The sequence below is a fragment of the Caloenas nicobarica genome, chromosome 8, assembly GCF_036013445.1.
Source record: "Caloenas nicobarica isolate bCalNic1 chromosome 8, bCalNic1.hap1, whole genome shotgun sequence".
Classification (NCBI taxonomy): domain Eukaryota; kingdom Metazoa; phylum Chordata; class Aves; order Columbiformes; family Columbidae; genus Caloenas; species Caloenas nicobarica.
Window position 1 is genome coordinate 17,026,323 of NC_088252.1, and position 24,562 is coordinate 17,050,884.

At 38.8% G+C, this 24,562-nt stretch overlaps 1 protein-coding gene across 7 annotated transcripts in view; it reads left to right on the forward strand.

Annotated features, from left to right (window-relative positions):
• Window positions 1-24,562, forward strand: part of ECT2 (epithelial cell transforming 2) — a 33,733-nt gene that overhangs the window by 775 nt on the left and 8,396 nt on the right. Inside the window, exons 2-23 of one of the 7 annotated variants that reach the window (XM_065639612.1) lie at window positions 406-502; window positions 1,888-2,099; window positions 5,949-6,106; window positions 7,171-7,250; window positions 7,352-7,444; window positions 8,377-8,559; window positions 9,103-9,192; window positions 10,211-10,318; window positions 11,474-11,547; window positions 11,670-11,800; window positions 12,658-12,773; window positions 12,965-13,027; window positions 13,388-13,610; window positions 15,133-15,269; window positions 15,955-16,074; window positions 17,689-17,757; window positions 18,717-18,827; window positions 19,866-19,962; window positions 20,706-20,787; window positions 21,741-21,819; window positions 22,009-22,128; window positions 23,006-23,144. In XM_065639612.1, the coding sequence (XP_065495684.1) occupies window positions 5,977-6,106; window positions 7,171-7,250; window positions 7,352-7,444; window positions 8,377-8,559; window positions 9,103-9,192; window positions 10,211-10,318; window positions 11,474-11,547; window positions 11,670-11,800; window positions 12,658-12,773; window positions 12,965-13,027; window positions 13,388-13,610; window positions 15,133-15,269; window positions 15,955-16,074; window positions 17,689-17,757; window positions 18,717-18,827; window positions 19,866-19,962; window positions 20,706-20,787; window positions 21,741-21,819; window positions 22,009-22,128; window positions 23,006-23,144 (2,245 nt within the window). In that variant the 5' untranslated portion in view covers window positions 406-502; window positions 1,888-2,099; window positions 5,949-5,976. Of the gene's footprint in view, window positions 1-405; window positions 503-1,887; window positions 2,100-3,400; window positions 3,459-5,948; window positions 6,107-7,170; window positions 7,251-7,351; window positions 7,445-8,376; window positions 8,560-9,102; window positions 9,193-10,210; window positions 10,319-11,473; window positions 11,548-11,669; window positions 11,801-12,657; window positions 12,774-12,964; window positions 13,028-13,387; window positions 13,611-15,132; window positions 15,270-15,954; window positions 16,075-17,688; window positions 17,758-18,716; window positions 18,828-19,865; window positions 19,963-20,705; window positions 20,788-21,740; window positions 21,820-22,008; window positions 22,129-23,005; window positions 23,145-24,562 lie in introns of those variants that run through there. The other 6 variants (XM_065639611.1, XM_065639613.1, XM_065639617.1 and 3 more) reach the window with 6 other exon arrangements.

The window sequence follows — 24,562 nt, forward strand, 5'->3', positions numbered from 1 at the left end:
TTCAGCCTTGACACAAATGACTACTTAATTCTTAGCCACAGAGCTATCTTCAGCAAATTAAAATACTTATTTAAATAGCCAGTTTAACATGGATTATGAATCTTAATGCAGAAAAAAGAATGAGCACTGATTTTAACAATAACATTGCTTTTAAAAATGAATTCATAATACTAAAGAGTCGCATAGAAATATAGAGTCTTGTAAAGGACAAGTTTCTTTTAAAAATGGACATGAAAAAGTAATAAGAGAAACATGTTTCTAAGAAGTCAAGGGCAGCTTTTAAGCCAATTAACTGGAAATGAAGCAAAACCTCACTGATTCTAAAGGTTGCAGAAGAAAGTTTTTGGAATTTGTGAGGAAATAAGACTCTCAAGCATGTTTAACCTTTTTTTTTCATAACAACAGCAGATGGAGTTTGTGTAATTTTCACAGTCAGTTTTGAATAGACCACGGATGTGAAAGGGCTGTCAGGAAACAAGCTTTGCCAAGGAAATAGCACAAGGTGAGGTTCCTGAGTTCTTGAGTTTTTTATACTGAGTTGTCCTTTTCTGTATTATTTTGTGCTCACACCTCTTTTACCTCGTGCCCTGCTCCTCTGCCTCCCGTGTTTTGCACACTACCAGGCTTTTCCCAGCATCTGCCCCTGAACTCCACACCCAGCATCCTTCAGTGTAACAATTTGTGTCTTTCAACAAACATCATTGTTCCCAAACCTGCAGCAAAACTGTGTCTAGTCCCACACTTCTCTCATCTACTTATCTCTTCAAAAAAGAGACAAAAAGGCTGGATGGAATTTGGTTTTGAGGTTTCTCATGCTCCCACTGATCCCCACATACATCTTGTACTTGATCTCCTCCCTTCTGCATATTTTGAAAGCGACTGCTCTGGCTAAACTGAATCAATAGCTCTTTGAGGTATCTCATTTTTTCTCAGGTGCTTATCAGGAAGTCAGTTGGTTGAAATAATAAAACACCGCTGCCTGAGAAAGACTCCCTTCTTAAAAAAAAAAAAAATGTAAACCCCAAAATGCTTGCAAGATATCTAGGAGACAAGGAGTTTACCTACATAAACTCACCCCCTGCAGCCAATGTCCAGAGACACTGTGGGGCACCAAGGTTTGCTTTGGGGCTTGCGGGGTTCCCTCAGTTCTTCTAGTGTGGCCTCCTTGCCTTTTTTCACAAGGTATGAGATCCTCCTCCCACCAAGCTGATGCAACAGGGCTCTTTTAATGATTTAATCTCCTGGAACTTTCTCCCTGTGGGTATTACTGCAAGAGGAAACTATTTGACCATTAAATGAATATTATACTTCTGGGTTACTGATGTCTAGGTAACTGGAAGCAAGTTTCAACTGCATGTGACATTTTACACTACAAAAAATAATAGATGTTTCTGTTTCAGAGCCTTTTATATGAGAAACACTTAGATTTTTAAATAGCAGACATATAAAGAATAGTAATTTTTTTGGTCATCATTCCTGATCTCAACTTCTGTGAGAATAAATGCACTTGATAAAAAAAAAAAAATCTTAGCCACTTTTCTTAAGTGATTATTACCTAAAATGTGTCTACATTCTGTCAGTCCCAGGAAGGATAGTTCATCAGAATACCCTAGTTGCTTTATGAGATTGTTATTCTAGATTTTCAAATCTATTAAAATACTGGCCAATGTCCAAGCCACTCTTCATATGCATAGTGAGCCTATGTTTACGTACTGACCGTTTAGGTATCACTTATATTCTTTTTAAACCTTCAGCTGAGAAGTGATGCACGTATCACCTGTTAATCCTCAGCCCTGATAAATATACTTCTCCTGTCTGTGCAGACACTGCATTTTATACAGCTTTTTCAAGGATCTAGAGGTCAGGAGGAAATTAATGCACTATCAGTGGTATCTTTTCCAGAAACTATATAGCAGAACTTGTTCCAAACATAGGAGAAACCTGGTCCCTGGTTCAGGCTGTGAAGGAATCTGAAGACCTGGCTGAAAAGGACTTTTTAAGAGCACAAAGCTGACAATGGGAAAAGACCAGTGAAGCGTGGCCTAGAACGGCAAAATGATGGCCCGAACTGGTACTTCAAAGTGACAAAAGGACCTCAGGTTAGGTGAAGTGTCAAAATTGAAATGACCTCCTTGCTTTCCAGACTGTTATTCTGAAATCCTTTCCTCAAGAAAATAGTCCTAATTTACATGTACCTCACCAGCAAATGTTTATTCACATAAACAACGCCTGCTATTGCTATCATCTTCTTCTGATTTCTCCTGTTTTGTTTTTCTTCCAGAACTATATATAAAGTCAATAGACTCTCACTGGCACTAACAGCTGATGGATCACTCATGAAAATGTGTGAACTAATACAAATCTGTATTACTAAAAAATGAGTAAGATCTAAGAACTCAATCCGGTGTATAAGAATTTAGCGTAGAATAGAAAAAAAGAAAATATTTCTCTCATTTGTTTTACATCAACCAGTGGGACATTATCCTATATCAGGTTTCAGAGGTGCTGAGCCTCTATGGAAGAATTCCTTCCCAGATCAGTAAGTTTCAATCTTAGAGAAAATTAAAAAGGACGGTAAAGCATTTGGTGTAATTTATTGGTTTTGGGGTTGGTGCCACTGAGTCAGCTGACTGACTTTCATCTTGGCCAGTCACATTTTCTCATCTCAGCTCTTTTCCCTCGTTTCCTACAATCTGATTATTCTGAATATATAAGCACACTAATATCCTCGGCAAGGCAGAGCTTCCTAAATTATTAATAGCATTAATATTCTTTTGCGCAGTGCCCACAGGTGCTCTGGCGGGCAGCGGGACACGCTGTGTCCTGCAGCGCCCGCCACATGCCGGTCTGACCGGCACACGGTGCGGGGGGGCGGGTCTCCCCCGAGGCACCGGCCCTCCCGCACACACTACGGGCCGTTAACCGCTATCTCCGTGACATCTGCTACAACGTCCCGCACCTCCCCGGCGTGCGGGCGGCGCCTCACAACGACGACGACGACGGCGGCTCCGGCGGCTCCGCCCGCTCCCGCGTCGCCCCGCCGCCGCTGTTTCATCCGGGCCCCTCCGCCGCGGCCGTTGGAAGCGTTCGAAACCCTCCTGCAGCCAATCAGCGCAGAGCGCCCCCACCCCATTCAGTAACCTGCTGTCGGGTACCGCAACAGGGACTGTTCGTCTGTTCAGGAAACTTCCTACCGCCAATGGGACGCCGCCTGGCCGCGAGCGGCAGGTGCGACGTCCAATCAGAGAAGGCAGGGAGGGAAGCGCCGTCCAAAAAGAGACGGGAAGCGGGCGGGACATATCGGAGAGATGCCGAATGAGGTGGCGGCTTACAGAGGAGCGGTGGGGTGGGCAGCCAATGCGCGGCGCACTTAATGCGGCGGCTCGCTTTTTGAATTGGTGTTGGTGGCCGCTCATGGCGGAGCTTCTCTTTGCGGTTGGCGGCAGGTGGCATCGGCGGTGAGGGGGGAGCTGGCCCAGGGCGCGGGCGGCTGTGGCGCGGAACGGGTGGCCGGGCGGGGGCTGGGGGAGGCCGAGCCCGGGCAGGACAGCGGGGGTGCGGGCGGCCTGGGGCGGGGCCGGCTGAGCTGGCTCGGGGGTACCTGTGGGGCCTGGGGGCCGCTCGGGGCAGGCCCGCTGCTCAGCGCCGCCCCGGGCCCTCCTGCGGCTGCTGGCGGTCTCCTCGGGGCAGAGCGGAGGCCCAGGCCCGCTGGCACCTGCCGGCTCCTGAGGCGGGAGCGGCTGCCCGTGTCCGATCTTGCCTCCGGCCGCGTCCCAGCAGCGCAGCTCGTCACGCTTCAGGGTGGCTCTCCGGAGGGAAATGAGCGACACAGGAAGTTTTTTAACATCCTGTTCTTGCTTTCCAAAACATATTTTGGCGTGTGACTGTTTTGTGCCATTCAGGCTTTCTACAAACTGTTGTGAGGTCATTTGTAACCGTAACACTGTGCGGGCATTCAGGTCTGCCTGAATCCTGTAGTGATGGTGTTCTGACTTTTTTATGTGGGGAGAAACTGTTGTGTTTGTGTCTTCTGTGTGCTGTTTGTTCTCTTCTGTATCTTGGCACCATCAGTGTGTAAGTCCAGTCACTAGTATTATGTTATTAATTAATATGTGGCCATTAAAACAGGGATTTTTTTTAAAAAAAATACACCCGAATGGAACTTCATAAATAAATAAATTGGAAAAGCTATAAAGAAAATCAACGCTCAGCCCAAAGTATGGGCTTCTCTCAAATATGCTATGAAGTTCTCTGTAAGTTCATATGCATGTTGTTAGGTATAACAACAGCAGCATGAAAGGAATCATATTGACATCTCATACTTTTAAAAAACAATCTATAGGATTTAAATTTAATGGTACCCTTAACTGGCGGGTGTGTGGTAATCATTATTGACAATGTGGTTTGAATCTTCCAAGATTATGCTTCCTTCCACCCTCACTACCAAAGAAAAGGTAATTGTGTAACAATTCCTGGTGGCATCTTTATAAGCTTCTAGACAGGTGATCCATCAAGACTTTCTGGTTAAAGTGACTTTCTCCTCTTGCTAGGTCTCAGGTTATTTGGAGATAAACTATAGTAGCTGGGTGACTGGGACTTACTGCTGGGAAACTTAATTCCATGGAGCCTGCGCAACTTGTGTGTGACATTAAAATTGCAACTAAGGTGGAAATTTTGATAACTGAATATGCCTAGAATTATGGTAGATTTGTAGTGTTGACTTATCATTCATCACTATATTAGGAACTTACCTGATGTGTTATGAAGACGTGAATTTTGTCCGAGAGTCTCAAACATGATCTCCTAAGCTCTAGAAGACAAACTCTTTTCTATATTGCCATTATGCAAAACACGTATTTTTTTTGTCTTCTGATTTTTACTTTGCTGTGTAATTGGACCGGCATTGCACAACTTGAACAACAGCATGTGCAGTTCTCAAAGGGTTTAATGTGTTATTTGGATGGCTGCTGTTTTAAAAGGGCATTTACAGTCATGAGGAGAATAACTTTAGTTAAAGTGATACAGAGGGTTATTATACTATAGCCGTTCAGATAGTACAGCTAGTCTAGATAACGTCGGATATCACTGTGCAAATATTTATATTTGTGTGAATGATGAATCACAGGAAATGCATGCCACTTGCTTCATGCACAAAAGAAAATGTGCTACGTGTTGACCAGGTGTCTTAGGGGAAATTTTCTGGTATAAGCAAGTTTGTTTGATGGGCTGGGAAAGAACAGATATTTTCTACCTGTGAGAAGACAGAAGGCCTCTTTATCTGATGATGAATGTATGCTTCTACTATATTACAGTTCAAGTGCGACAATATACCAGATTATACAGATAAACATATATGTCCTTATTAACTTCATAGAGACACTCATGCATTTTGAGAAACCTAATTTTTCTTTGAGTAAATTGTGCTGCTTCTACTCCTGGATGATCATTTTTATGTAACCACAGAAACCCTAGCCAGTTCACCTGAAAAATCAAATTTTAGCAAGATGCTACGTGTACCTTATTTTTTCTGCTGGTGTTTCACTTCAACAGTGCTAAACTTTATCTCAAATCTAGCTTATAATAGTTTATCACTGAAGCAAAGAATCACTTTGTTTGGTCTTTTGTGATTAAGCTTTTTAAAAAGAACACTAGAGTTAGTGCTTCCCTGCTGCTTAGGGTCCAAGTACAGTCCCTGCAGCTTCTTGTACAAATGAATGATTTCTGCCTGCTCAGAACCATCTGTATAGGTTTGTTGTCAGTCATTTCTACCATTTGTGTCACTCGTAACACCATTTCATAACTACTCTACCAGTGTGAGTGGGATTTGAATAAGAGTCTGAATGTTCAGTGTTCAGAAGTCTGAAGTTACTTCCGACTGCCTTAGTCATAGAACTCTTATTAATGAGCTTTCTGCAACTGTAACTTAGTTTAGCACATCTATCTTCTAGCTGTTGAAGAAAGAAAAAAGACGCAATCATGGCTGACAGCAGTATGTTGGTGTCTGAAACTGGGAGGAGCCTCTTGACTGATTCTTCTGTTCTCGATTCAAAAATAATAGAAGCCTCCAAAGAGAATGTAGTTCCTGGGTCTGTTTTGGATGTTGAAGGTAATGGGAGAAGCTTATTTTAAGACTGCTATGTATGATTACTTTGTAGGTATTTGATAGTTTTGAAAAAGCAAAAGTGCTTTGCTGAACTACAGAACTACACCAGCAAAGGGACCGTCTTAATTTTTAACTCATCACGTTATAAAAATTAGGGGTTAAAGCCATGAAATCAAATGAGTCTTCTGGGTAATGCACAGGGGAAAGCTATTAGTTCCATTTGATGTGTCTTCTGTGGATTAAATTATTCCAGGTGATGTTTTGACAGCAGTGTTTACGAACTACAGCTGGTCTGTTTTGTTGGGTTTACAGGTAGTCCTTAGAGATGAATAGTCTTGAGTTTGAAATTCATTCGAGAATGAATACTGAAATTAAAAAACAAAACAAAAAAACCCTCAACAAACAGCAGAAACCAAACCAACCAAATCACAACAACAAAAAAGGCTTTTTTTCTTTTTCCTGCAATGCAGTGGCTAAAATCCAGTGGCAGTCTTTTGGTGTAAATGGCATGGAGACAACCAATCCTCCTTGTATTTTGAAAGCTTATTAATACATGAAGAAAAAAACCAAGATACCTAACTTCAGTTCTGATATCCCTTAGTGAAACTGAGCAGTTACTAGGGAATAATGGACTTTGTCAGTCAGGAATGCAGAAAACAGAAAAGATAGCAGCTGTCTATTTTCCAGCAGGTCTTGGTATCTGATTCTGCTGGAAGCATTAAGTCAACATTTTTCTTTCTTTCTTTCTTCCCTCTCTCCCCATCCCCCCTTTCACCGTTGCTGACTCCTCTTGCATGTTCTTTCTGTGATTGTAAGTGGTCATGAATTGCAGGATCTCGTTTCACCATATACTAGAAAGTTTAGGCTCTGTGGTCAGTTGGGTTTGCCTTGATTAAAGGACAGGCTTCTTGAGGTAACATTTCTTTTCAGGCTTGTTCCTTATAAATAAGGTATCTTGAAAGGATGCAGTCTGCCTGTGTTCTTCTGTATATTATTGGTTGATTTTTAGGAATAAGGTGGATTTTTCTTTTAAAATACAAATAATATCCTTGTTTCTCTATAAACAGAAGAAATGCCTCAAATAGAAACAAGAGTGGTTTTGGTTCAGGAAGCAGGGAAACATGAGGAGCTTCTGAAAGCCTTGGAGGTATGTGGACCTAAGATAAAACAGTTGCTGGAATGAGACGGTGTGCTTTTAGACTTCTAGTAACCAATTTGGTTTTGTACTAAAGTTCTGCTCTTCCACAGACCATTAAGATAATGGAAGTACCAGTTATAAAGATAAAGGAAACTGGTCCCGGTAAATCAGAAGAAAAGCTAATAAAAAGTATTATTCATATGGTATGTCATGCAATTAAGCACATGTGATTGCATGCGGCATGTTACACTTCACTGGGACTCAAATGTGCACATGCTTTAATTTGTATTAATTGCGTGTGATGGTCACAATACATATTAATGTTTCTGATGGTATGACTTGAAGCTGGTCAAAATCATCACTTTCTTACAAGCACTTTCTCAAATATGGAAATAATATCTGCAGCTCTTGATTAGCGATGTTTCCTAACGGGGATAGAAATATTGATGGAGACAATCAACTGCATGCTTATATTCAGTCAACACATAAGTTTTTGCTATGAACTGACTTCATAATTGGTTAATTGACTTTTCTTTCAATTTAAAGCTGCAATTAACCTTAAGTGTAAGAAATGGTTCTCCATTTCTGGATGTGAAAAACCTAGAAAATAAAATTTGGAGCTAATGACTGAAATTGGAACAGCAAATTTTTAAAGCCCTTAAAAATATCAAGCAATGAAAAAGATTGACTTCAGTTCTTTATATCTTATGCAGCACTGAACTCGTTGTTGCAAGCTGGATGCTACTTTTTTGTAGCATCTAGAAGTACTGTAAGCTGTTCTGACAGTCTGAAATGTCGTTTATTTTCTGTGCTTAGTTTGTGGGTTTTTTTTCTATCTGTAGATATTTTTCTATACTATATTATCAGTGTGAACTGATATGTAAACTACTGAAGTAGAGTCCTTATTCTTCAGAAGGAGGAATAGCTTTAAGACATTTTAGGTGCAGTTCATAGCTATTCTTATGCTAGAGAACCGTGCATCTCATTCAGCTTTCACAAATCCTAAGAGTCTGTCTCTGTTGAAATCTGAATCATACATTTTACTAATGGTCCAAAATGAAAGTCCATTGAACTTTGACACTAGTGTAAGTATGTCACCTGAATAATGCTTTCCCCTTTATCCCCTTACATCAAGGAAATTAAAGTGCCCTACATAAAGACAGACACGATGGAAGAGCTTGGTGATTCTGACTCCCCAGAATTTGAGACCATCTTCATTGTGTCAGACTTCCAAAATGCTATCTTTAACAACCTCTGCAAGGCAGATTGTCGTGTCATTGGACCTCCAGTTGTGCTGCACTGTGCGCACAAAGGAGAGGTACGTGCTTTCTGTTGGAATCTGCTGAGTGCTTCTCCGATGCAGGGAGTTCTAAATATTAAGTGTTCAAAATGAAATCTATCTTGCTTTGTCAATCAATCATAAGTATGCTTAACACTGAATGTTAAGAAAAGCAAGTTTCTAATACCATGTTACAATGTTGCATGTAGTGAGAAAGCACAGGGAGACAGTAGTAAGGCTACAACTACTGCAGTAGTTGTGGGAGTTGTTGACCCACTAGTAGGAACTGTGCCATTAGGAAAGGCAGCTCCAGCAGACTCTTTGTATGTCCAAAAGTTGTCATGTAGAGGGGATGGACTGGGGAAGGAAAAAAAAGGATGGAGTGCTACCTGTGGAACTTGGGATGCTCAATTTAATATATCAGAATGCAGATCTGGAGCTGAGGTATGACCGAATACACAGACTTGGACTAGTGTCTGATGCGTTTTAATACTAGGAACAATAGTACTGTACTAAAAAGAATGTTAAAACTGTAATGGCAACAGCATGCTTTTGACTAATAAACTTGCTTCTTACTTTCAGCCTTTACCTTTCTCCTGTCGTCCACTGTACTGTGCAAGTATGTTGAACTTGGTACTGTGCTTTACAGGATTCAGAAAGAAAGATGAATTAGTAAGACTTTTTTTCCTTTGGATTGGTAAAGCTATGTTAAGTTTATTTTCAAAATATTTTTCTGTTCCATCACCTGTAGGTTTTAACTGTGACTAAAGCTTGTATGGGGGGGGAATGAATCACTTGGTTTGTTTTGTTCTCTTGTTTTGTTGCGTGTCCAGGGGCAGTGATATTTCAGGATGGGAACAAAACTGTTTCCTTGTGCAAGTCCTGTGATGCCATTTTTGGTTGCTCTTTTGTTGAAGGATGTTAAACGGCTCTAATTCATTAAGTCTTAAAGACTGCTAGACTTGGGCTTCATATAAGATCGTGTTTACCCAATATTGTCGTCTTATTTGTACAGGTAGTAGTGTGGTCCAGTAAACCTTTGCAGTTCTGTTTGGAGCATTTGCAGACATGTTATCTTGCTGCTATACTATCTTGCTATCAGGACTTAACTCTTGACATTAGAGAAGTTTTCCATTTCAGTGGTGCAGGTGGCACCTAATTTCCCTATTGGACACCTGGGAATCAACAACATCGCTCCACATCTTTATATGGAGAAAAAAACAAAACAAAAGCCTTTGCCCAGTATTAGGGATAGTCAGGTTTGATCTGATAGACTCAAGTTGGACTCATCACAGTCTTCTGTAAATTCTGTCAATTGCCTCTTCAGGTATAATAGAATTGGCTAAATCAATGAGGATAACATGCTTAAAATCTATTGTGTGTGAAAAGGTGAAGGGATTACATATGATTATCACGAGAGTGCTGGTGGCTTGGGTAGTTTTCCTCAAGCTACACAGCAAGGCTGTATTAAATGCTAAAAAAGAAAAGTTAGTAGTTTTTCTAATGTATCAGCTGTATCTTCTCCTGTAGTGGAACAGGTTGTTTTAGGAACAAATTGGAGCATTTCTATTCCTAGCTATTTAATGTAATCTCCTGTAGCTTGCTTTGTAAAATATTTTTGTACCACTCTCACTCTGCACTGTACAGTTCAAAAGATATACTTTGAACTTATTTTGTCTATATTTTTCAGGTTAAGCTAGTGACCTTGGTTCATCATATGGGTGGTATTATTCGAAGAGACTTTAGCTCCAAAGTTACACATCTGGTGGCTAACTCAACACATGGAGACAAATTCAGAGTATGTAAGCTTGAGCTGGTACTCCATGGAAACTTTCAGAATTTTGCTCGTGTAGACTAAATCTGTAAATTATACTTCAGCTTGTAAGTTGCTGTTTTTCCTGTACTAAAACAAATGACTTGTAATGGTGAATTCACCTTCATCTAGTCTTAAGCTTTGACATGTTTTTGTCTCTGTTAGAGATCTAAATAATATAAATTGCCTGAATGCAAAGGCTTTGAAATAGACCAGTATAGTAAATAACAAGAACCAAAATGTTTAAGCACTGATATTATCAGTACTTAAGACACTTAGTGTTACTGATGTTATCAGTACTTAAGACACTATAAACATTTGTTCATCAATGGACAAGTGTTTATGTATCGACTTGCCTGCTTTTTTTTGTCCATCCAAACACTGAACTTCAAAGTAACTTGCAAAAAACTTTACTCAATTTGCGTGCATCATATTTTAAAAATTATTTTAACTTGTTATGTATAAATATGTGTAGGTGGTTTGGTTTTCTGACAAAACCAAAAGGGAATCCTTCAGGTCCAGTTGACAAGTAAATACAAGTTTATAGGTCACATGGAATGTGACATAGAAATGCTTATGTCCCTTGACTCTCCCTTGTTTGAATTACTAGTAGGCTTTTGTCTTTTTCCTAGTCTGTCTTTCTAAACTTCCAGTTGGAAGAGAAGACCTAATTTCTAATTATTCAAACATTTCTTTCTGCCAGCTCAAAGGGAAAAAGTAGAAAAATTTTACAATTTCTCTCAAGCAGTTATGGAAGTTACCTTTGGAATAGTTGTTTTCTCTTGGGTAAAAGCAGACAAAGATGTTTGTCTTCATACAAAGTATCAAAAGCAGAAAAAGGGTCCCATATTCCACTGGAACAGAGACTTGGTTTTGTGAGTGAAGGATATCAGACTAACAAAATGGTGCACTTTCTAAAAAGTGTCAAAATAGCTGTTGATTGGATTTCCTAGTTGCTGAGGAATTAATACATTCTAACTCTGGGGAGTTACAGTTGGATATGATTCTTGAAGGAATATGTTCACTTTTTGCAGTATCTGTCTTGAAAAGTAAAAGCAAGGTTACAAATTTTTCTTGGCATGGGAAAGACCTAAATGCAAATTCTTACTTCGTACAACTTGTGCTTTTCCTGTTTTGTAGATTGCTGTAAGTCTTGGTACTCCTATTGTGAAAGCTGAGTGGATTTATAAGGCTTGGGAGAAAAGGAATGAAAGGTAGGTGCTTATTTTCCTTCTGCCTTAACCTTGCATCCTGTTAACCTGTCGTGTTGTGAGCTTCTGTTTGAATGGTGATGTAGCGCTGACTGACCTTTTTGTGCACCTTTTTTTTTCCCCAGTGATTTTTGTGCAGCTGATGACGACTTCAGAAATCAGTTCAAGGTTCCTCCCTTCCAGGACTGCATGTTAAGTTTCCTTGGATTCTCTGATGATGAGAAAGCTAGCATGGAAGAAATGACAGAAATGCAAGGTTATTGTTCATGAAAGTCGACCTGTGGAAAGAATGGTGTTTATAACTGATAAATACTTCACTGGAGCTGAAATGTTGGACTGTGAATGCTGAAGCATTAATGAAAACTCATCAACTTTGAGAAGTATAGATTGACTTTTAGATGTCGCTGTATGCATAGGTTCTGGTAGCTGTTGAAGACTTTAAACTTCCTAGACTGATTGAAACTAGACAATTTAAAAAGGAGTAATTATAGGATGCTTGAAGATTCTCGGGGAAAACCTGCTACATAATATGTGTATTCTGCTTCAGTTTTTATAATCAGCTTTGTGGTATTCATCTTTACATAATTCAGAGAAAGCAACTATGATGTTTACAATTTTGATATGAATCATCCCTGGTAAAACACTTCATTGGAAGTGTTCCATTTTTCAGTAGTGTGTAGTACAATATTAATAATCACATTGACAGTAATGATGTAGCAGATAACTTACAAGTCTCCTGTTTACCTAAAACTACATATAAGGTTGTGATGTGCACAGGTTCTAGTTTGTGGATGTCTTTAGGGTGATTATTCCTTGTTTGCTCTTCCAAGAAACAGGAAAAGCTTTCCAGAATAATGTTGCATTTATTGCCAGATGGCTTTAAGGGCCCTTTAAATTCTGTGTACTCTTCACTTTTCAATGTGAACTTTACTCCTGCGTACTACATCTGATTTCCGAAAAGCTGTCCACTGCAGGTGGACATATGCAGGGTGTTATGTAGACCCCAACAACTGATCAGCTCACTGAAGAGTTTGTCTCTTTGGCTCTTCTTGCATGCTACTAATTTCTAACAATGATCTTCTTGCTAATTTGCCTTTTTTTTTTTTAATCTAGGAGGACATTATTTACCAGTTGGTGATGAAAGGTGTACACACTTAGTGGTTGAAGAAAGTACAGTGAAAGACCTTCCATTTGAACCTTTAAAAAAACTTTATGTTGTAAAGCAAGAGGTTAGTGCTGACAAATTCTTGAAATTCCTTTATAATACTCAGTATGTGAGAAACTTTTTTTTTCCAGAATAAGCCACATGTTTGCATTTGGTATGCAACTGCCTTACTATTATATGTATTATTTTCAGTATTTTAAACTTTGGTTGAAGCCCTGGAGTGTGTGTTTAACGTGTGGTTTCTTTTTCCTTTAGTGGTTCTGGGGAAGCATTCAAATGGATGCCAGAGCTGGAGAGTCTATGTATTTATTTGAGAAGGTATGCTGAAGTCTTGTGTAACGCGCTAATTTTAGCACCAAATACATGCTGCATGTGCAGTAGGATGTGTGGGGACAGAGATCCAATGTTTTAAAGCAGCACTGAAGTTCCAGATAATGGGTTATAGATTTTATACATAGAATGCTAATTTAGAAATTTTCTGCTTCCCAGAGGTTGAACTTACTTTTAGTCAAATAAAGTATTAGCGTGGTTTCCAGTTCAAAAGAAAAAAAAAAAAAACAACGCTTTGCCTAAGAAGACTTGTGTTGCCTACTGGTCTCTACGATTAACTTACTTTTGCACTGGATTGGGCTGGACATAGCAACTAAAACCACTAAACTGAACTTTCTTTTCCAACAGTCAGAGAGTCCTGGCCTCAAGAAGTCTGTGTCGCTGCTTTCTCTGAGTACTCCAAACAGCAATCGCAAAAGACGCCGTTTGAAAGAGACTCTTGCACAACTGACCAGAGAAACAGACCTGTCGCCGTTCCCTCCTCGGAAACGCCCATCAGCTGAACATTCGCTTTCTATTGGGTCCTTGCTGGATATTTCTAACACTCCAGAGTCAAGCACTGCCAATGGAGGTAGAGCTAAGAGCTCATTCAGATACACTTTCAATGCTTAAGAGTACTTTGCATACAAGTGGTAATAGTAGTGGTAGGGAAGTCTTACAGGTTTTTCTACAGATTTGTTAAATAATTCCAGGCTTTCTCCTTTTGAAAGTGTGCAGAAAGCAGAATTGGAGTGAAGAGTTCAGGCAGAGACAGAGGCCAGGTTGCCTTTTGTCGTGATAGTAAGCATGTTCACATCTGAAGGAAAACAAGGAAAAGTTATGGACTTGGTAAATATGAATTACAAGTATTACTGCAAAATGTTTCAAATACTCTGCTGAAAATCTGCAGCAAATAAGCAACGTAGTTAACAGTAAATAATCTAAAAACCTCTCCAGTAGGATACTTGGAGAAAGGATGACAAAGATTCTTTTCTAAGGAAGTCAGAGGGAAAATTCCTGCAAAGCCCAGTCATAGATCTTTGAAATGTTCTGCTGAGGTAATGCTATTTGCACCAGCAAATTGTCATGTCTAAAACTTCACAAGAATATAAATCACCAACTGGTTTTGATGAGTTAGTGGGCAACAAACTTGGTTGCACATGGTGGTTGTGGAAGAGAGGAAACTGCAAAATTTTGGATTAGTCAAAAGCTAATACCTGAGGTTAAAAAAAAAAAAAAAAAAAAAGGCAAGCCCCAATTCCATCACAGAGGAGGTATCTGGAGTTGCTACTGCTTCAAAAAAGCCCCTGTATACAAATAAAATAAATCTCTGTGAGGCACAACCTATAAGTGATAATTCAGAAGAGATACAGGAAAGATCAGCTTACTTTTAAGACCAGATTTCTTCGATCATGCTAATGCTCTCGTAACCCCTGGTACAAAGGTTTCTTCTAATCCAACATCAGCAGACAGTTTCAGAAAAAGTGCTAGTTTTAAAACAACAGGTAAGGTACTTCTAGTAACTATGACAGAATGAGTCAGTACAGGTCTCTGAGGTCCAATACTTGAGCAAGTATTTAAAACTACTGGACTGCTCCAGGTCCACCTCGGCTTTAGCTTTAAGAGAAATCACTTTATTACTTTCTGTGTCTCTCCCTCCTGCCCACAATAGGATTAAATCTAGGTGTTGTATGCAAGGACCGATTTCAAGAAGGCAAGGATGGTAGACAATGCAAGGTAGTTGTTTACATGGCTAAGTGAAAGTAGAAAAGTACTTTTGTACCTGGTGTATGTATAAATAATGTTCAGCACCTAATCTTCACTTCCTACTAAACATAGTAGGGTTAAATCATTGACTTGTCCATAAATGGCTTACTAATTTTGAAGAATAATATAATACTGTTGTTCTGTAATTAGGCTGTAATAAAGCCATTTTCTAGAAAGAGCTCTGATAATTATAGGATAACCTACAGAACAGCCTTTTAAAAAAAAAAAAAAAGCCATCTTCCCTTAAAAATTCTGAAGGTTTTTTCCTGTCTTTGAGGGCGAGCTTTTTTTTTTTAGGGACTATTGTAATACAGCTCTATTTTCTTTTGGGAATGTCTCTTCATCAGAAACACCAAAATCCTGTGCAAGGCCTTCTAAAAACTCAACTCCTCTTCCACTGAAGCAGTCTGCAAGATGGCAGGTTGCAAAGGAATTGTATCAGACAGAAAGTAACTATGTTGATATTCTAACAACAATCATTCAGGTAAGCTGGTTTTAAGGCGAGTACGGGTCAACTATAGTAAGATATCTAGTGTGTACATCCTAGATTATTTTCAACCTGTGATCTGCAGGGTTTTGAGGGCTTGGGTGCATCAAAGGTTTATAAAAAGATGACCATGTAAACAGTCACATGTAATCTTACTGACATGTAAAAATGTTTAGTATGTGTTAATAATAAAGGCTGGAAAATTCAATTTCTAATCTGGGATCTGCAGTGGAATTGCTGTTTGTATGGAAATTAAGCTTCAGGAAAACAGTATCTTCATGACTCAGATTGTCAAGATATTAGTGAATAGAGAGAGATGGCAGGGGAAAAAGCTTTTTATTATTATTCCAAGAAAAGCAAATAGGAAACAGCTTAGAGGAAGAGCTTTATTTCTAGAAAGTCTATTTCCATTGCAGCTGATTATCTACTTACAGAATGAGCTGATGTGTATGAGTAAAAAAAAAAGTAGATGAAAGGGGGTTATGCTGTAGTGATGTATTGAACTTAGTGTTTGTATCTTAAAACCACTCCTCCATAACCCGCTCTTGCTAAATGGGAGTATCTCAAGACTCTGACTGTAGGAAAGTATGATCTGGAAGGAAAACACTGTTGCTCTCATAACTGTTTCTAATGCAGTGTGTGGCAGTTGGGAGGGCATTAATATTTTTGTCTAATTCATCAGTTATTTCAAGTTCCGTTGGAGAAGGAAGGGCAGCTTGGAGGACCAATCCTTGCACAGGAAGAGATTAAGACCATATTTGGCAGCATTCCAGATATTCTTGATGTGCATACTAAAATCAAGGTAAGCTGCAACTTCTCCCATGCAGGGGAAGCTTTGGTACAGACCTTGAATCTTTTCTACATGCTTTGAGTTGTATTTGCTGAATAGCTGTAGATTCATCCTAGTGCTGTTACATACTGTTCAACCTATGGAATTATATGCAAATCCAAGGTATGCTTTAAGATGTAACAGCTTTTTATAAATCACAGAATCACATAAATATCTGAAGTCTCAGCATTGTGCGTGTAACTAATATTGCCATTCATGAGCTGGCTTCTTCTTTTCCATTTTAATCCTTCCTCCTGTAGGAGGCTTTCTGTCAAAAGGGCCAGTGGTGTCACACAGTGGTCTAACTCACAAGTGCTTACAACACACATGCTTCTATTAAAGCAGTAAGCAAGGACTCTTGAAGGATAGCTAAAGCTATGGAATTAAAACACAAAAAGCCAACAAAACAACAAAAATCAGTGTTTTCCTGGGCTTTGAACAAGTTTGTATAAGGAGACCTGTATATTTGGTAGGAAAAACTCATGCCTCCTTAAATGGCTTTGAACCAATTGCCAAAAACTACCAGCTCATAAAACTGGCTTGCGCTTCAATCTCCGAAGCAGTTGACCTCGTACTGAGGCTTAATAAGAGCTAATTAGAATTCCCTAAGAGATTATTTTCTTGAGGCTTTATTTATTTTATCTTTTCATCTGGATTGCAAGTGCTATCTGAAGCCATCTCTGGGTCTCACAATGCACTATGATGCAAATGTTCCTCAGATATGAAGTAAAATCTTCTTTAAAATAGAGGCTTTTAAAATAGAGGGACTTGCAGACTGCCTGTAACTCAGTGGTTTGGTGTTTTGTTTTTCTTTCCAACTGTCGGGGTCCAGTCTAGTTAATCACTGCTAGGTATTGATATGTGCCCACTGAGACAGAGATGAAAGTAGAGCATGTGTGTCAGGTGGGATTCACCTGCAGTGTGCAGTGGAGACAAAATTGCTCAGATGTAGTGGTTGTGTTTTCCTTCACCTTTGGTGTAATAAAGATAAGTAGCAGCGCCAAACCGATATTAGTGGTGAATCCTGAACCTTCAGCTGTGCCCTCCTGTCTCTGTTATTAGCTGACAGTGAATAAGCTTGATCCTTATCAACCTGATACAGGCTTACCAGCTTGGTCTCACTTTCCTTGACACCATGGTGCAGCAAGTGAGGGAAATCTATGCTAGTCCTATTTCAATCCTATCTTATGGACTCAACAGTCATATATTAGTTGTTTGCTCTTAATTAGAATTGGTTCAACTGTCTTCTGCGTATACTTTTTAAATAATAATTTGGAATATGGTTTATAATATGTTGGACACAGTAGTGTCATCTTGTTGCAGAGTTGACTAGTGGTGATACACCACTAGACTCTGCTTGCATTGATTCAAAACTGTATATTCAGTAAGCCAGAGCCCTCTTGCTTTCAGCTCTCAGTAGACCGATGTGGCTTAGTGTGAAATTATACAGCTTTTCAGATTGCCTGTTTTGTCAGCCTGGAAACATAGCTAATTATATGTGTTTGGCAGAACACTGATACCATCTTACAGTTCTGTGCAGTTGAGTCTCATCTTATATTCTTCCCCATGTCCCTGCATGTGTTCTAGGAAGACCTGGAAGATCTCATGGTGAACTGGACTGAAAGCAAAAGTATTGGTGATATCATTCTTAAATACGTAAGTTTCTGTTTCTTTTTTTTAAATGCATTAGAGCTATTGCAAGCTATTATCGTGCACTACAAATAGTTCACTTGTAGGAGCTGGCAAACACAAGTAAAGCACTACCGAGTGAGAGAGAACACTAACTTGTATCATTGTGTTTTTCTGTTTAGACTTTTCCAGTTGACTTAGGTGATATATTTTGTATGGGTAATCCAAGTCAAGTTTCTGTGTGTCTGACCACTTGTATGAGGGTGCAAAACTACAAAGAGATATGGTTGAGAACTGTAATTTGCAACACTACAGACATGCTTTTTATTCAGACATTAAAAGAAGCTCTTCCTGTGACCTAAGCTATCTGGTGCCTCTGATCAATTAGAAAATAACTAGGAAAATAGCTTTTCATGGAAACTTATTGTATTCTTCCTTCAAGATTTGAAATGTGTAAGTGAATAAGGACTCCTTGTTTTCCCACGTACAGAATGACAGAACAGGAAAGCTAGGTCTGGGACTGCGATGCATTTTAACATAAGTAGTCTGCTAGGTATCTTGTGCTTTTGCTGACCTCATCATTTGGAGGCAAACAGTATTTGGCATTCAAAAGTCTTCAGTCTAAGGTATTGCTCCTGGTAATTTAATGCCTTTTTAAAGGTGACTGCAGTAACTGGAGAAAATACCTGTCTGAAATTTTTAAAATTTTCCCCAAAAGCATCTTGCTGGGTGAGAATTTGTCTTCTACTTCAGCTGCTCAGCAGTTTCTGAGATTGTCATGTGTACTTTATGTTTTTGAGAGCAGTTTGCTTTTAATCAGCAGCATTGAATCTTGGGCATCTGGCATGCAAATGGGTTTACAACATATTTTTTATTATTCTTTATTGAAATTTGCCTTTGAGCACTTTGTGTGACTTGAGGCATATGAACATATGTACAATTCTACATAATATATAAAGCGGAGCTGTAACAGTTGTTTCTTTCAGTCAAAAGACTTGTTGAAAACATACCCTCCATTTGTGAATTTCTTCGAAATGAGCAAGGAGACTATTACTAGATGTGAAAAACAGAAGCCAAGGTTTCATGCCTTCCTAAAGGTAAGTCTCTGCAGAACTAAGGCTCTGAGTAGAACACAGCAACCATTACCAAGAAAACTACTTAATGCAGTAGATGAAAGAATGGAATTTTTGGAAGCCTGGAGGAATGTGAACATCTCATGGTGAGACAGAAATAGGAAAGATTTGAATTTTAATTCCTCAAGCTCCTCATAAAACACTTTCATAAGAGGTCCAAGTTCCTCCTCTGTTATGCAGCTTCCAAGGTAGTTTGATTATATGTGATCGTTGCTGGAAAAAGTTCATACTGACTCCTTTCTCTCCCAAATACATGTCTTCTCTTTTCTGTAAAGATAACTAGAGCTGCTGCTTTTTATTAGTCCCCATCCTTGTGTTTAAAAGACCTGTATTTCTGAAATAGCTTTTAACTTGTTTTCAACAGCTGTGAGGTTCCAGGGAGGTAAAATCTTTCAACATTCTTGTGACTAATGAATAGGAACATAACAGTGGAAATCTAACCAGAAGATGATCTTCGAAGAAAGAGTTATCTGAAGATGATCTTAAGACTCTTGAGCTTTCGGATAAAGGTGTATAGTTGATTAATAGTGCAGCGAAGCTTTAACTGCTTCTCTGTATCTAACAAGTATCTCAAATCTTGGAGTCATCAAACTGACAGATGTCATCTCATATTTTTGGAAGTACACAGAATTGTATCCAAGTACTGATATCTAAAAGATGGGGAAATGAATAAGAGAACGGGTTATTCCTTGTCCCATTCCACATTAGCAACTGAAACAAGGACTAAGGGGTTGATAATATGGACAGTTTATAACCAGACATTCTGAGAACATAAATCATGTTGTAAATACTGTGCAGATTTGAATATAATGTGTTATTAACATGATCTGTTAATAACTGAATATCTGTAGTAGATGATTCTCAAACTTCTATTACAGTGCTGGATTCAAGGAAGACAATTTTTCTTGCAGTTTGTGATTTTTTTTTTTTTTTTTTTTTTTTTTTTGGTGTGTCTGGAAAAAAGTAATAACTACTACTTTTCTTCCCTTTCTTTTCCCCCAGATAAACCAGGCTAAACCCGAATGTGGTCGTCAAAGCCTAGCTGAACTCCTTATCCGTCCCGTTCAAAGGCTGCCTAGTGTTGCTTTACTATTAAATGGTAATCTCGTGATGTATTTTTTATTAGTTTATCTGTGAAGGCGTTAAAACCAAGATAATGCCTGCTTTTGTCATAATTAGAACAGCTTTTCTCATATAAAAAGAGCCTGATTCTGGGAGTTAATCATGCTTAATGGCAGTCAGCAAGACCTATTACTGAAGAAAGCATGCTTTTGGCTAAATTTCACTTCATATATTTGTCTGCAGGATGCAGGTAGAGGAAAAGTTTGCTCTGACAACAGTTTTTTCCTCTTTGAATACAAATAAAATTGAGATTCAAATGCAGCTAGCATAAATTAGAGGGCAATTCATATTGACAAGGCTCACAGCTTAATGTGTTCCACTTGGTATCAGCCATTTGCTGTAATAATTATTATGTTAATAAAAATAATAATAAACCACACCACCACCCTTTGCTTCAGTTACAAAAAGGCTTCCATGCTTGTCTCTGCACTTCAACGAAAACAGCGTGTGGTCCTGTTGGTTTTTTTTAAATTTTTTTTTTTTTTTTTTTAAATAGTTTGAGGGTTTGGTTTTGTATTGTAGCTGGGTTTTTCCAAAGTGATATGCATGGACGATTGCTACTCAGCCTACTTCCCCAATTAATTCAAGGCTATTTGAACTCCAGGATAGCTGTGGTTTATTCAGTCATCTGCCTTGCGATTTAAGCTTGAATTTTTTGTATTCCTTTTCAGATGCTTGTAATGTGTGTGGTGTGGTGTGTTTTTTTTTTTTTAATTGTAGATATTAGGAAGCACACAACAGAAGACAACCCAGATAAAGTAACTCTAGAGAGAGCTATTGAATCATTGAAGGAAGTGATGACGTAAGTGGTGCTCATTCTGTGAAACGTAGGTAAAACATTTGGATACCTCTGTTCGTTTTAAGTTCTTAGTGTGATGTTGCCATTTTAGTCTCCATGTAAGTATACATAATTTTGTGGTTTTCAGTCTCCTTTTTTGCCACTATCACTTTGGCATTCTGTGCCAGAGCTCTTGAAGGAGTCCATGGCATTGCTACCCAGCACTTCTACCCGAATGTCTGCTGACTCCCTGCCTCAGCATAGAACTGAACCTCCAGAGTCCTCTGTTCTCTTCTAACTCTTATTTCTGTCTGTTCTCTCCAGGATGGAAGAGATGTGTTTTGTCTTTAAATCTTACTTCTATGCATATATCCACTGAAAGACATGCTACTGGTGGAAAATTAGTTTCTGTTCTAGTCCTGTATTCTTGGCACCATTCCATAAGTTACTTAGCTTAAAGCTGAAGCTGTTTAGATTGTAGGTCTCACCTCCTTTGAAGTGTAGTGTATGTCTACAGCAATGAGACCTCCTGTATTAATGGAGTAAATGTTTGTCTGATTTTTTTTTTTTTTAAACAACAACTACTTTTAAATTGTAATTATTTTTTGCATTTGCTTCTTGGTGAGCTGCAGTCCTGACTTCAGGAGATAAAATGCAGGCTGTAGAGAACTGCATTGGGTTGGTCTCTAGTTCAAAATCTTACGGGGCAGGGGAGGGGAATTGTATATTAACTGAAGGTTGTGTCAGTGACTGATAACATGACAAGAATATTGTTCTAGGTCTGAAGTTTCCTACGTGCTTGGCATATTGTATTTGGATACTTCAATGAGCAAGTGTGGTTCATTTTTGTATTTTCCTGTGCTGCTGTGTAAACAATATCTCTGAATGTTTAGCTTCGTTATTTTTGTATATCTTAAAAGCACTGCATTCATTTATTGTTGCTTGATATTGAAGATAATATAATATGCTTCCCTCAGACATATTAATGAAGACAAAAGAAAAACAGAGGCACAAAGGCAGTTCTTTGATGTTGTCTATGAAGTTGATGGATGTCCAGTAAGTAGTTTCTCTGAAGCTTGCAGACCTGTAAAATGATTGTGCACTTGTTTGCTCCCTTTGCAAAAGTATGCGTGGGTAAAATGCAATGGTGCTGTTTTAAACAGATTTGCAGTGTTAAGCTGTAAGCAAGCAGTAATCCAGCCCTTGAACTAAATGCTTAATGAGCTCTGTGCTTCTGTTGCTTAGGCCAATCTCTTGTCCTCTCACCGAAGCTTAGTTCAGCGTTTGGAAACCGTAGCACTTGGTGATGACCTCTGTGACAGGGGAGAACAGGTCACACTTTTTCTGTTCAATGATTGCCTAGAGGTAAGATGACTATATAAGTACATCTCATGAACTGAATTATAAAAGGCTTAACACTACTTGTGAATATAAACAAGTAACACTTAAAAACTTTGAAGCAGAATTCTAACTCGCAGAAAGCTGATAGCTTAATATGTGATGCTGTTGCCTTTCCATTAGCTATTGCATAAGCCAGCACAAGTAGCTAGTGAATTCTGGATGGTTGAAAGGTGTTAATATAGCCCTTAGTGTCTTGCAGCCCAATCAAAAATTTAAAAGCAGCTTAGTATGTTAAGAAATAAATGTTTATTTGAATAGTAGTTTGAGTAAGGCCAATGGATGAAAAAGTGCTAGAGTCCTTTCCTTGGCTCAGCAGGATGTTTGTCCTTTTAAAGTTTAGTCATTTAATGTGAGTAAATAGTGAGCCTCTGGAGTCTAGGTCTGTCTGTACTTAGGCTACAAAAAATCATATGTTAAATACTTGAGACTAACAGTATAATAGGAAGAACTAAGAGGGAAAAGTAATCTAACTGGATCTTGGAGACTTATGTGGAGAAACTGAGGTTCTAAAGGACATTTCGTGAAAGTACTTGTTACTGCATACAGCAGTAAAGCACATTGTCTTTGTAGAAGACCAACTCTCAAATAATCCAAAATTAGTGCTGTCTTAAGCAGCACTTAAACCCAAAAGCCTATTGTTGTGACTAGTGATGAACTCTTCCTGGGAGTCAAAGATTCATGTAGGAATGTAGCTCTCTAAAATACTCTCTTAGAGGACTTTTTCTGTGGCAAGGCTTTCTGTGCCTTCTTGTATACTAGAAGATAAAAGAACAGAAGGGAATGAAAACAATGGCAATAGACCTTCTAACTTTAACCTCTTTTGTCTTTTATCGAACCACAGATTGCAAGGAAACGGCATAAAGTTATTGGTGCCTTCAAGAGTCCGCATGGCCACACAAGACCTCCTGCATCTCTCAAGCATGTTGTTCTCATGCCTCTCTCCCAGATCAAGAAAGTCCTAGACATCAGGGAGACAGAAGGTCTGTATGTTCTGAAGTGTCGTGGTAGCTCATTAATACCATGGTTCAGAGTACAAAGGATGAAGGTCTGCTGTTGTGGGATAGAATGCTAAATTATTTGCTGTATGGTGTGTTAATTATGTGATTTTAGTATAAGCTTCTGTTTGAAGCTCTGTATGAGCTTGAGAATTCCTTGTGTTGGCAGCTTTTGGCTTTTCAAAAATCACTGCAGGATGCTGAATTTGGCAGAACTACTAGATGATATTAGCATAAGCCAACCAAATTGCAGCGTGACTTGAACTGGAGTGCACTTGACAGTTCTGGATTTACAGAACAAAACCACCAAATTTCAGTCCAGAGCACTAGACTGACCAGAGACAAATGCTGTTGCTGTGAAACTAGATCTTCATTTTAACTGGTGATAATGATGCTCAGGAGGAGCTGTGTTTAGAACCTTAGAAGAAAAAATTTAGATTACTTTAATTTCTGTGGCTGTTTTGCCACATACTGAGACTGCAGAGGTTTCACTCAAGTAATGTGTTGCTGCAGCAGCAGAACTCATGCTACAATACTGTTCCAGACTTGATAGTGTCTTCTAAAGAAGCCTAGTCAGACTAGTTTCTAGATGTATACCCTAGAAATACAGATTTGATATATCACTGTAGGTGATGGTGTGCAGGTCATACTTGTGCTTTATGTTCTCTGAAGCACCTGAACATAGAAACCCAGTGAAAAAAGAGATGGCAAAGACGGTAGGTAGTAAGCGTGATGCCTACCAGCATTTTTGAAAAGTACTTTAGGGTTCCTCTGTTAAGGATTCTCTTTAAATTACTGTGCAACACTTAAGTTTACTTTGGGACTTGGGGATGGGAACTATTTGTGAGCATACCATCTAACATCTGCTAAGAACTTCAGTATGTGAATCGTGGGAGAGGTCAGCTACTTGCTCTTATATATACACTCTTATATGACTGCTTTTCCAGTGCTGCTTTTTTGAATTGGCAATGGGTTGTTTTTTTCTTTATCTCTCAACTGTGTTTAGCATGCTTCAACTACGTCTGCTATAAAGCAGTATCCACAATGGATTAATTTCCTGCTATCAAGTGATCAATCTCTGTCAAGTTTAAACAGTAAAACCGTTGTAACTTGACTATTTTAATGTGTCATAAATAGTACTCATGTCTTTGTTGCTTTTTCCTGCTTTACAAAATAGGGTAAATGATGATTTTCTTCTCTGTTGATAAAGAAATGATCGGTCCAATGTTTCATGAGTTAGACAATGAAATTGATATTTACTGCTATATCCCATAAAGATTGTCTAGTCTGTAGACTATTGTATGCAGTTTGTTTAGTGAATAAACAAGTGTTACATGAACAGTTGTTTGCAGCCTCTTGGTGAAAGATAGGGACAGAACTCGGTGTTCTTGCAAGTAATATAC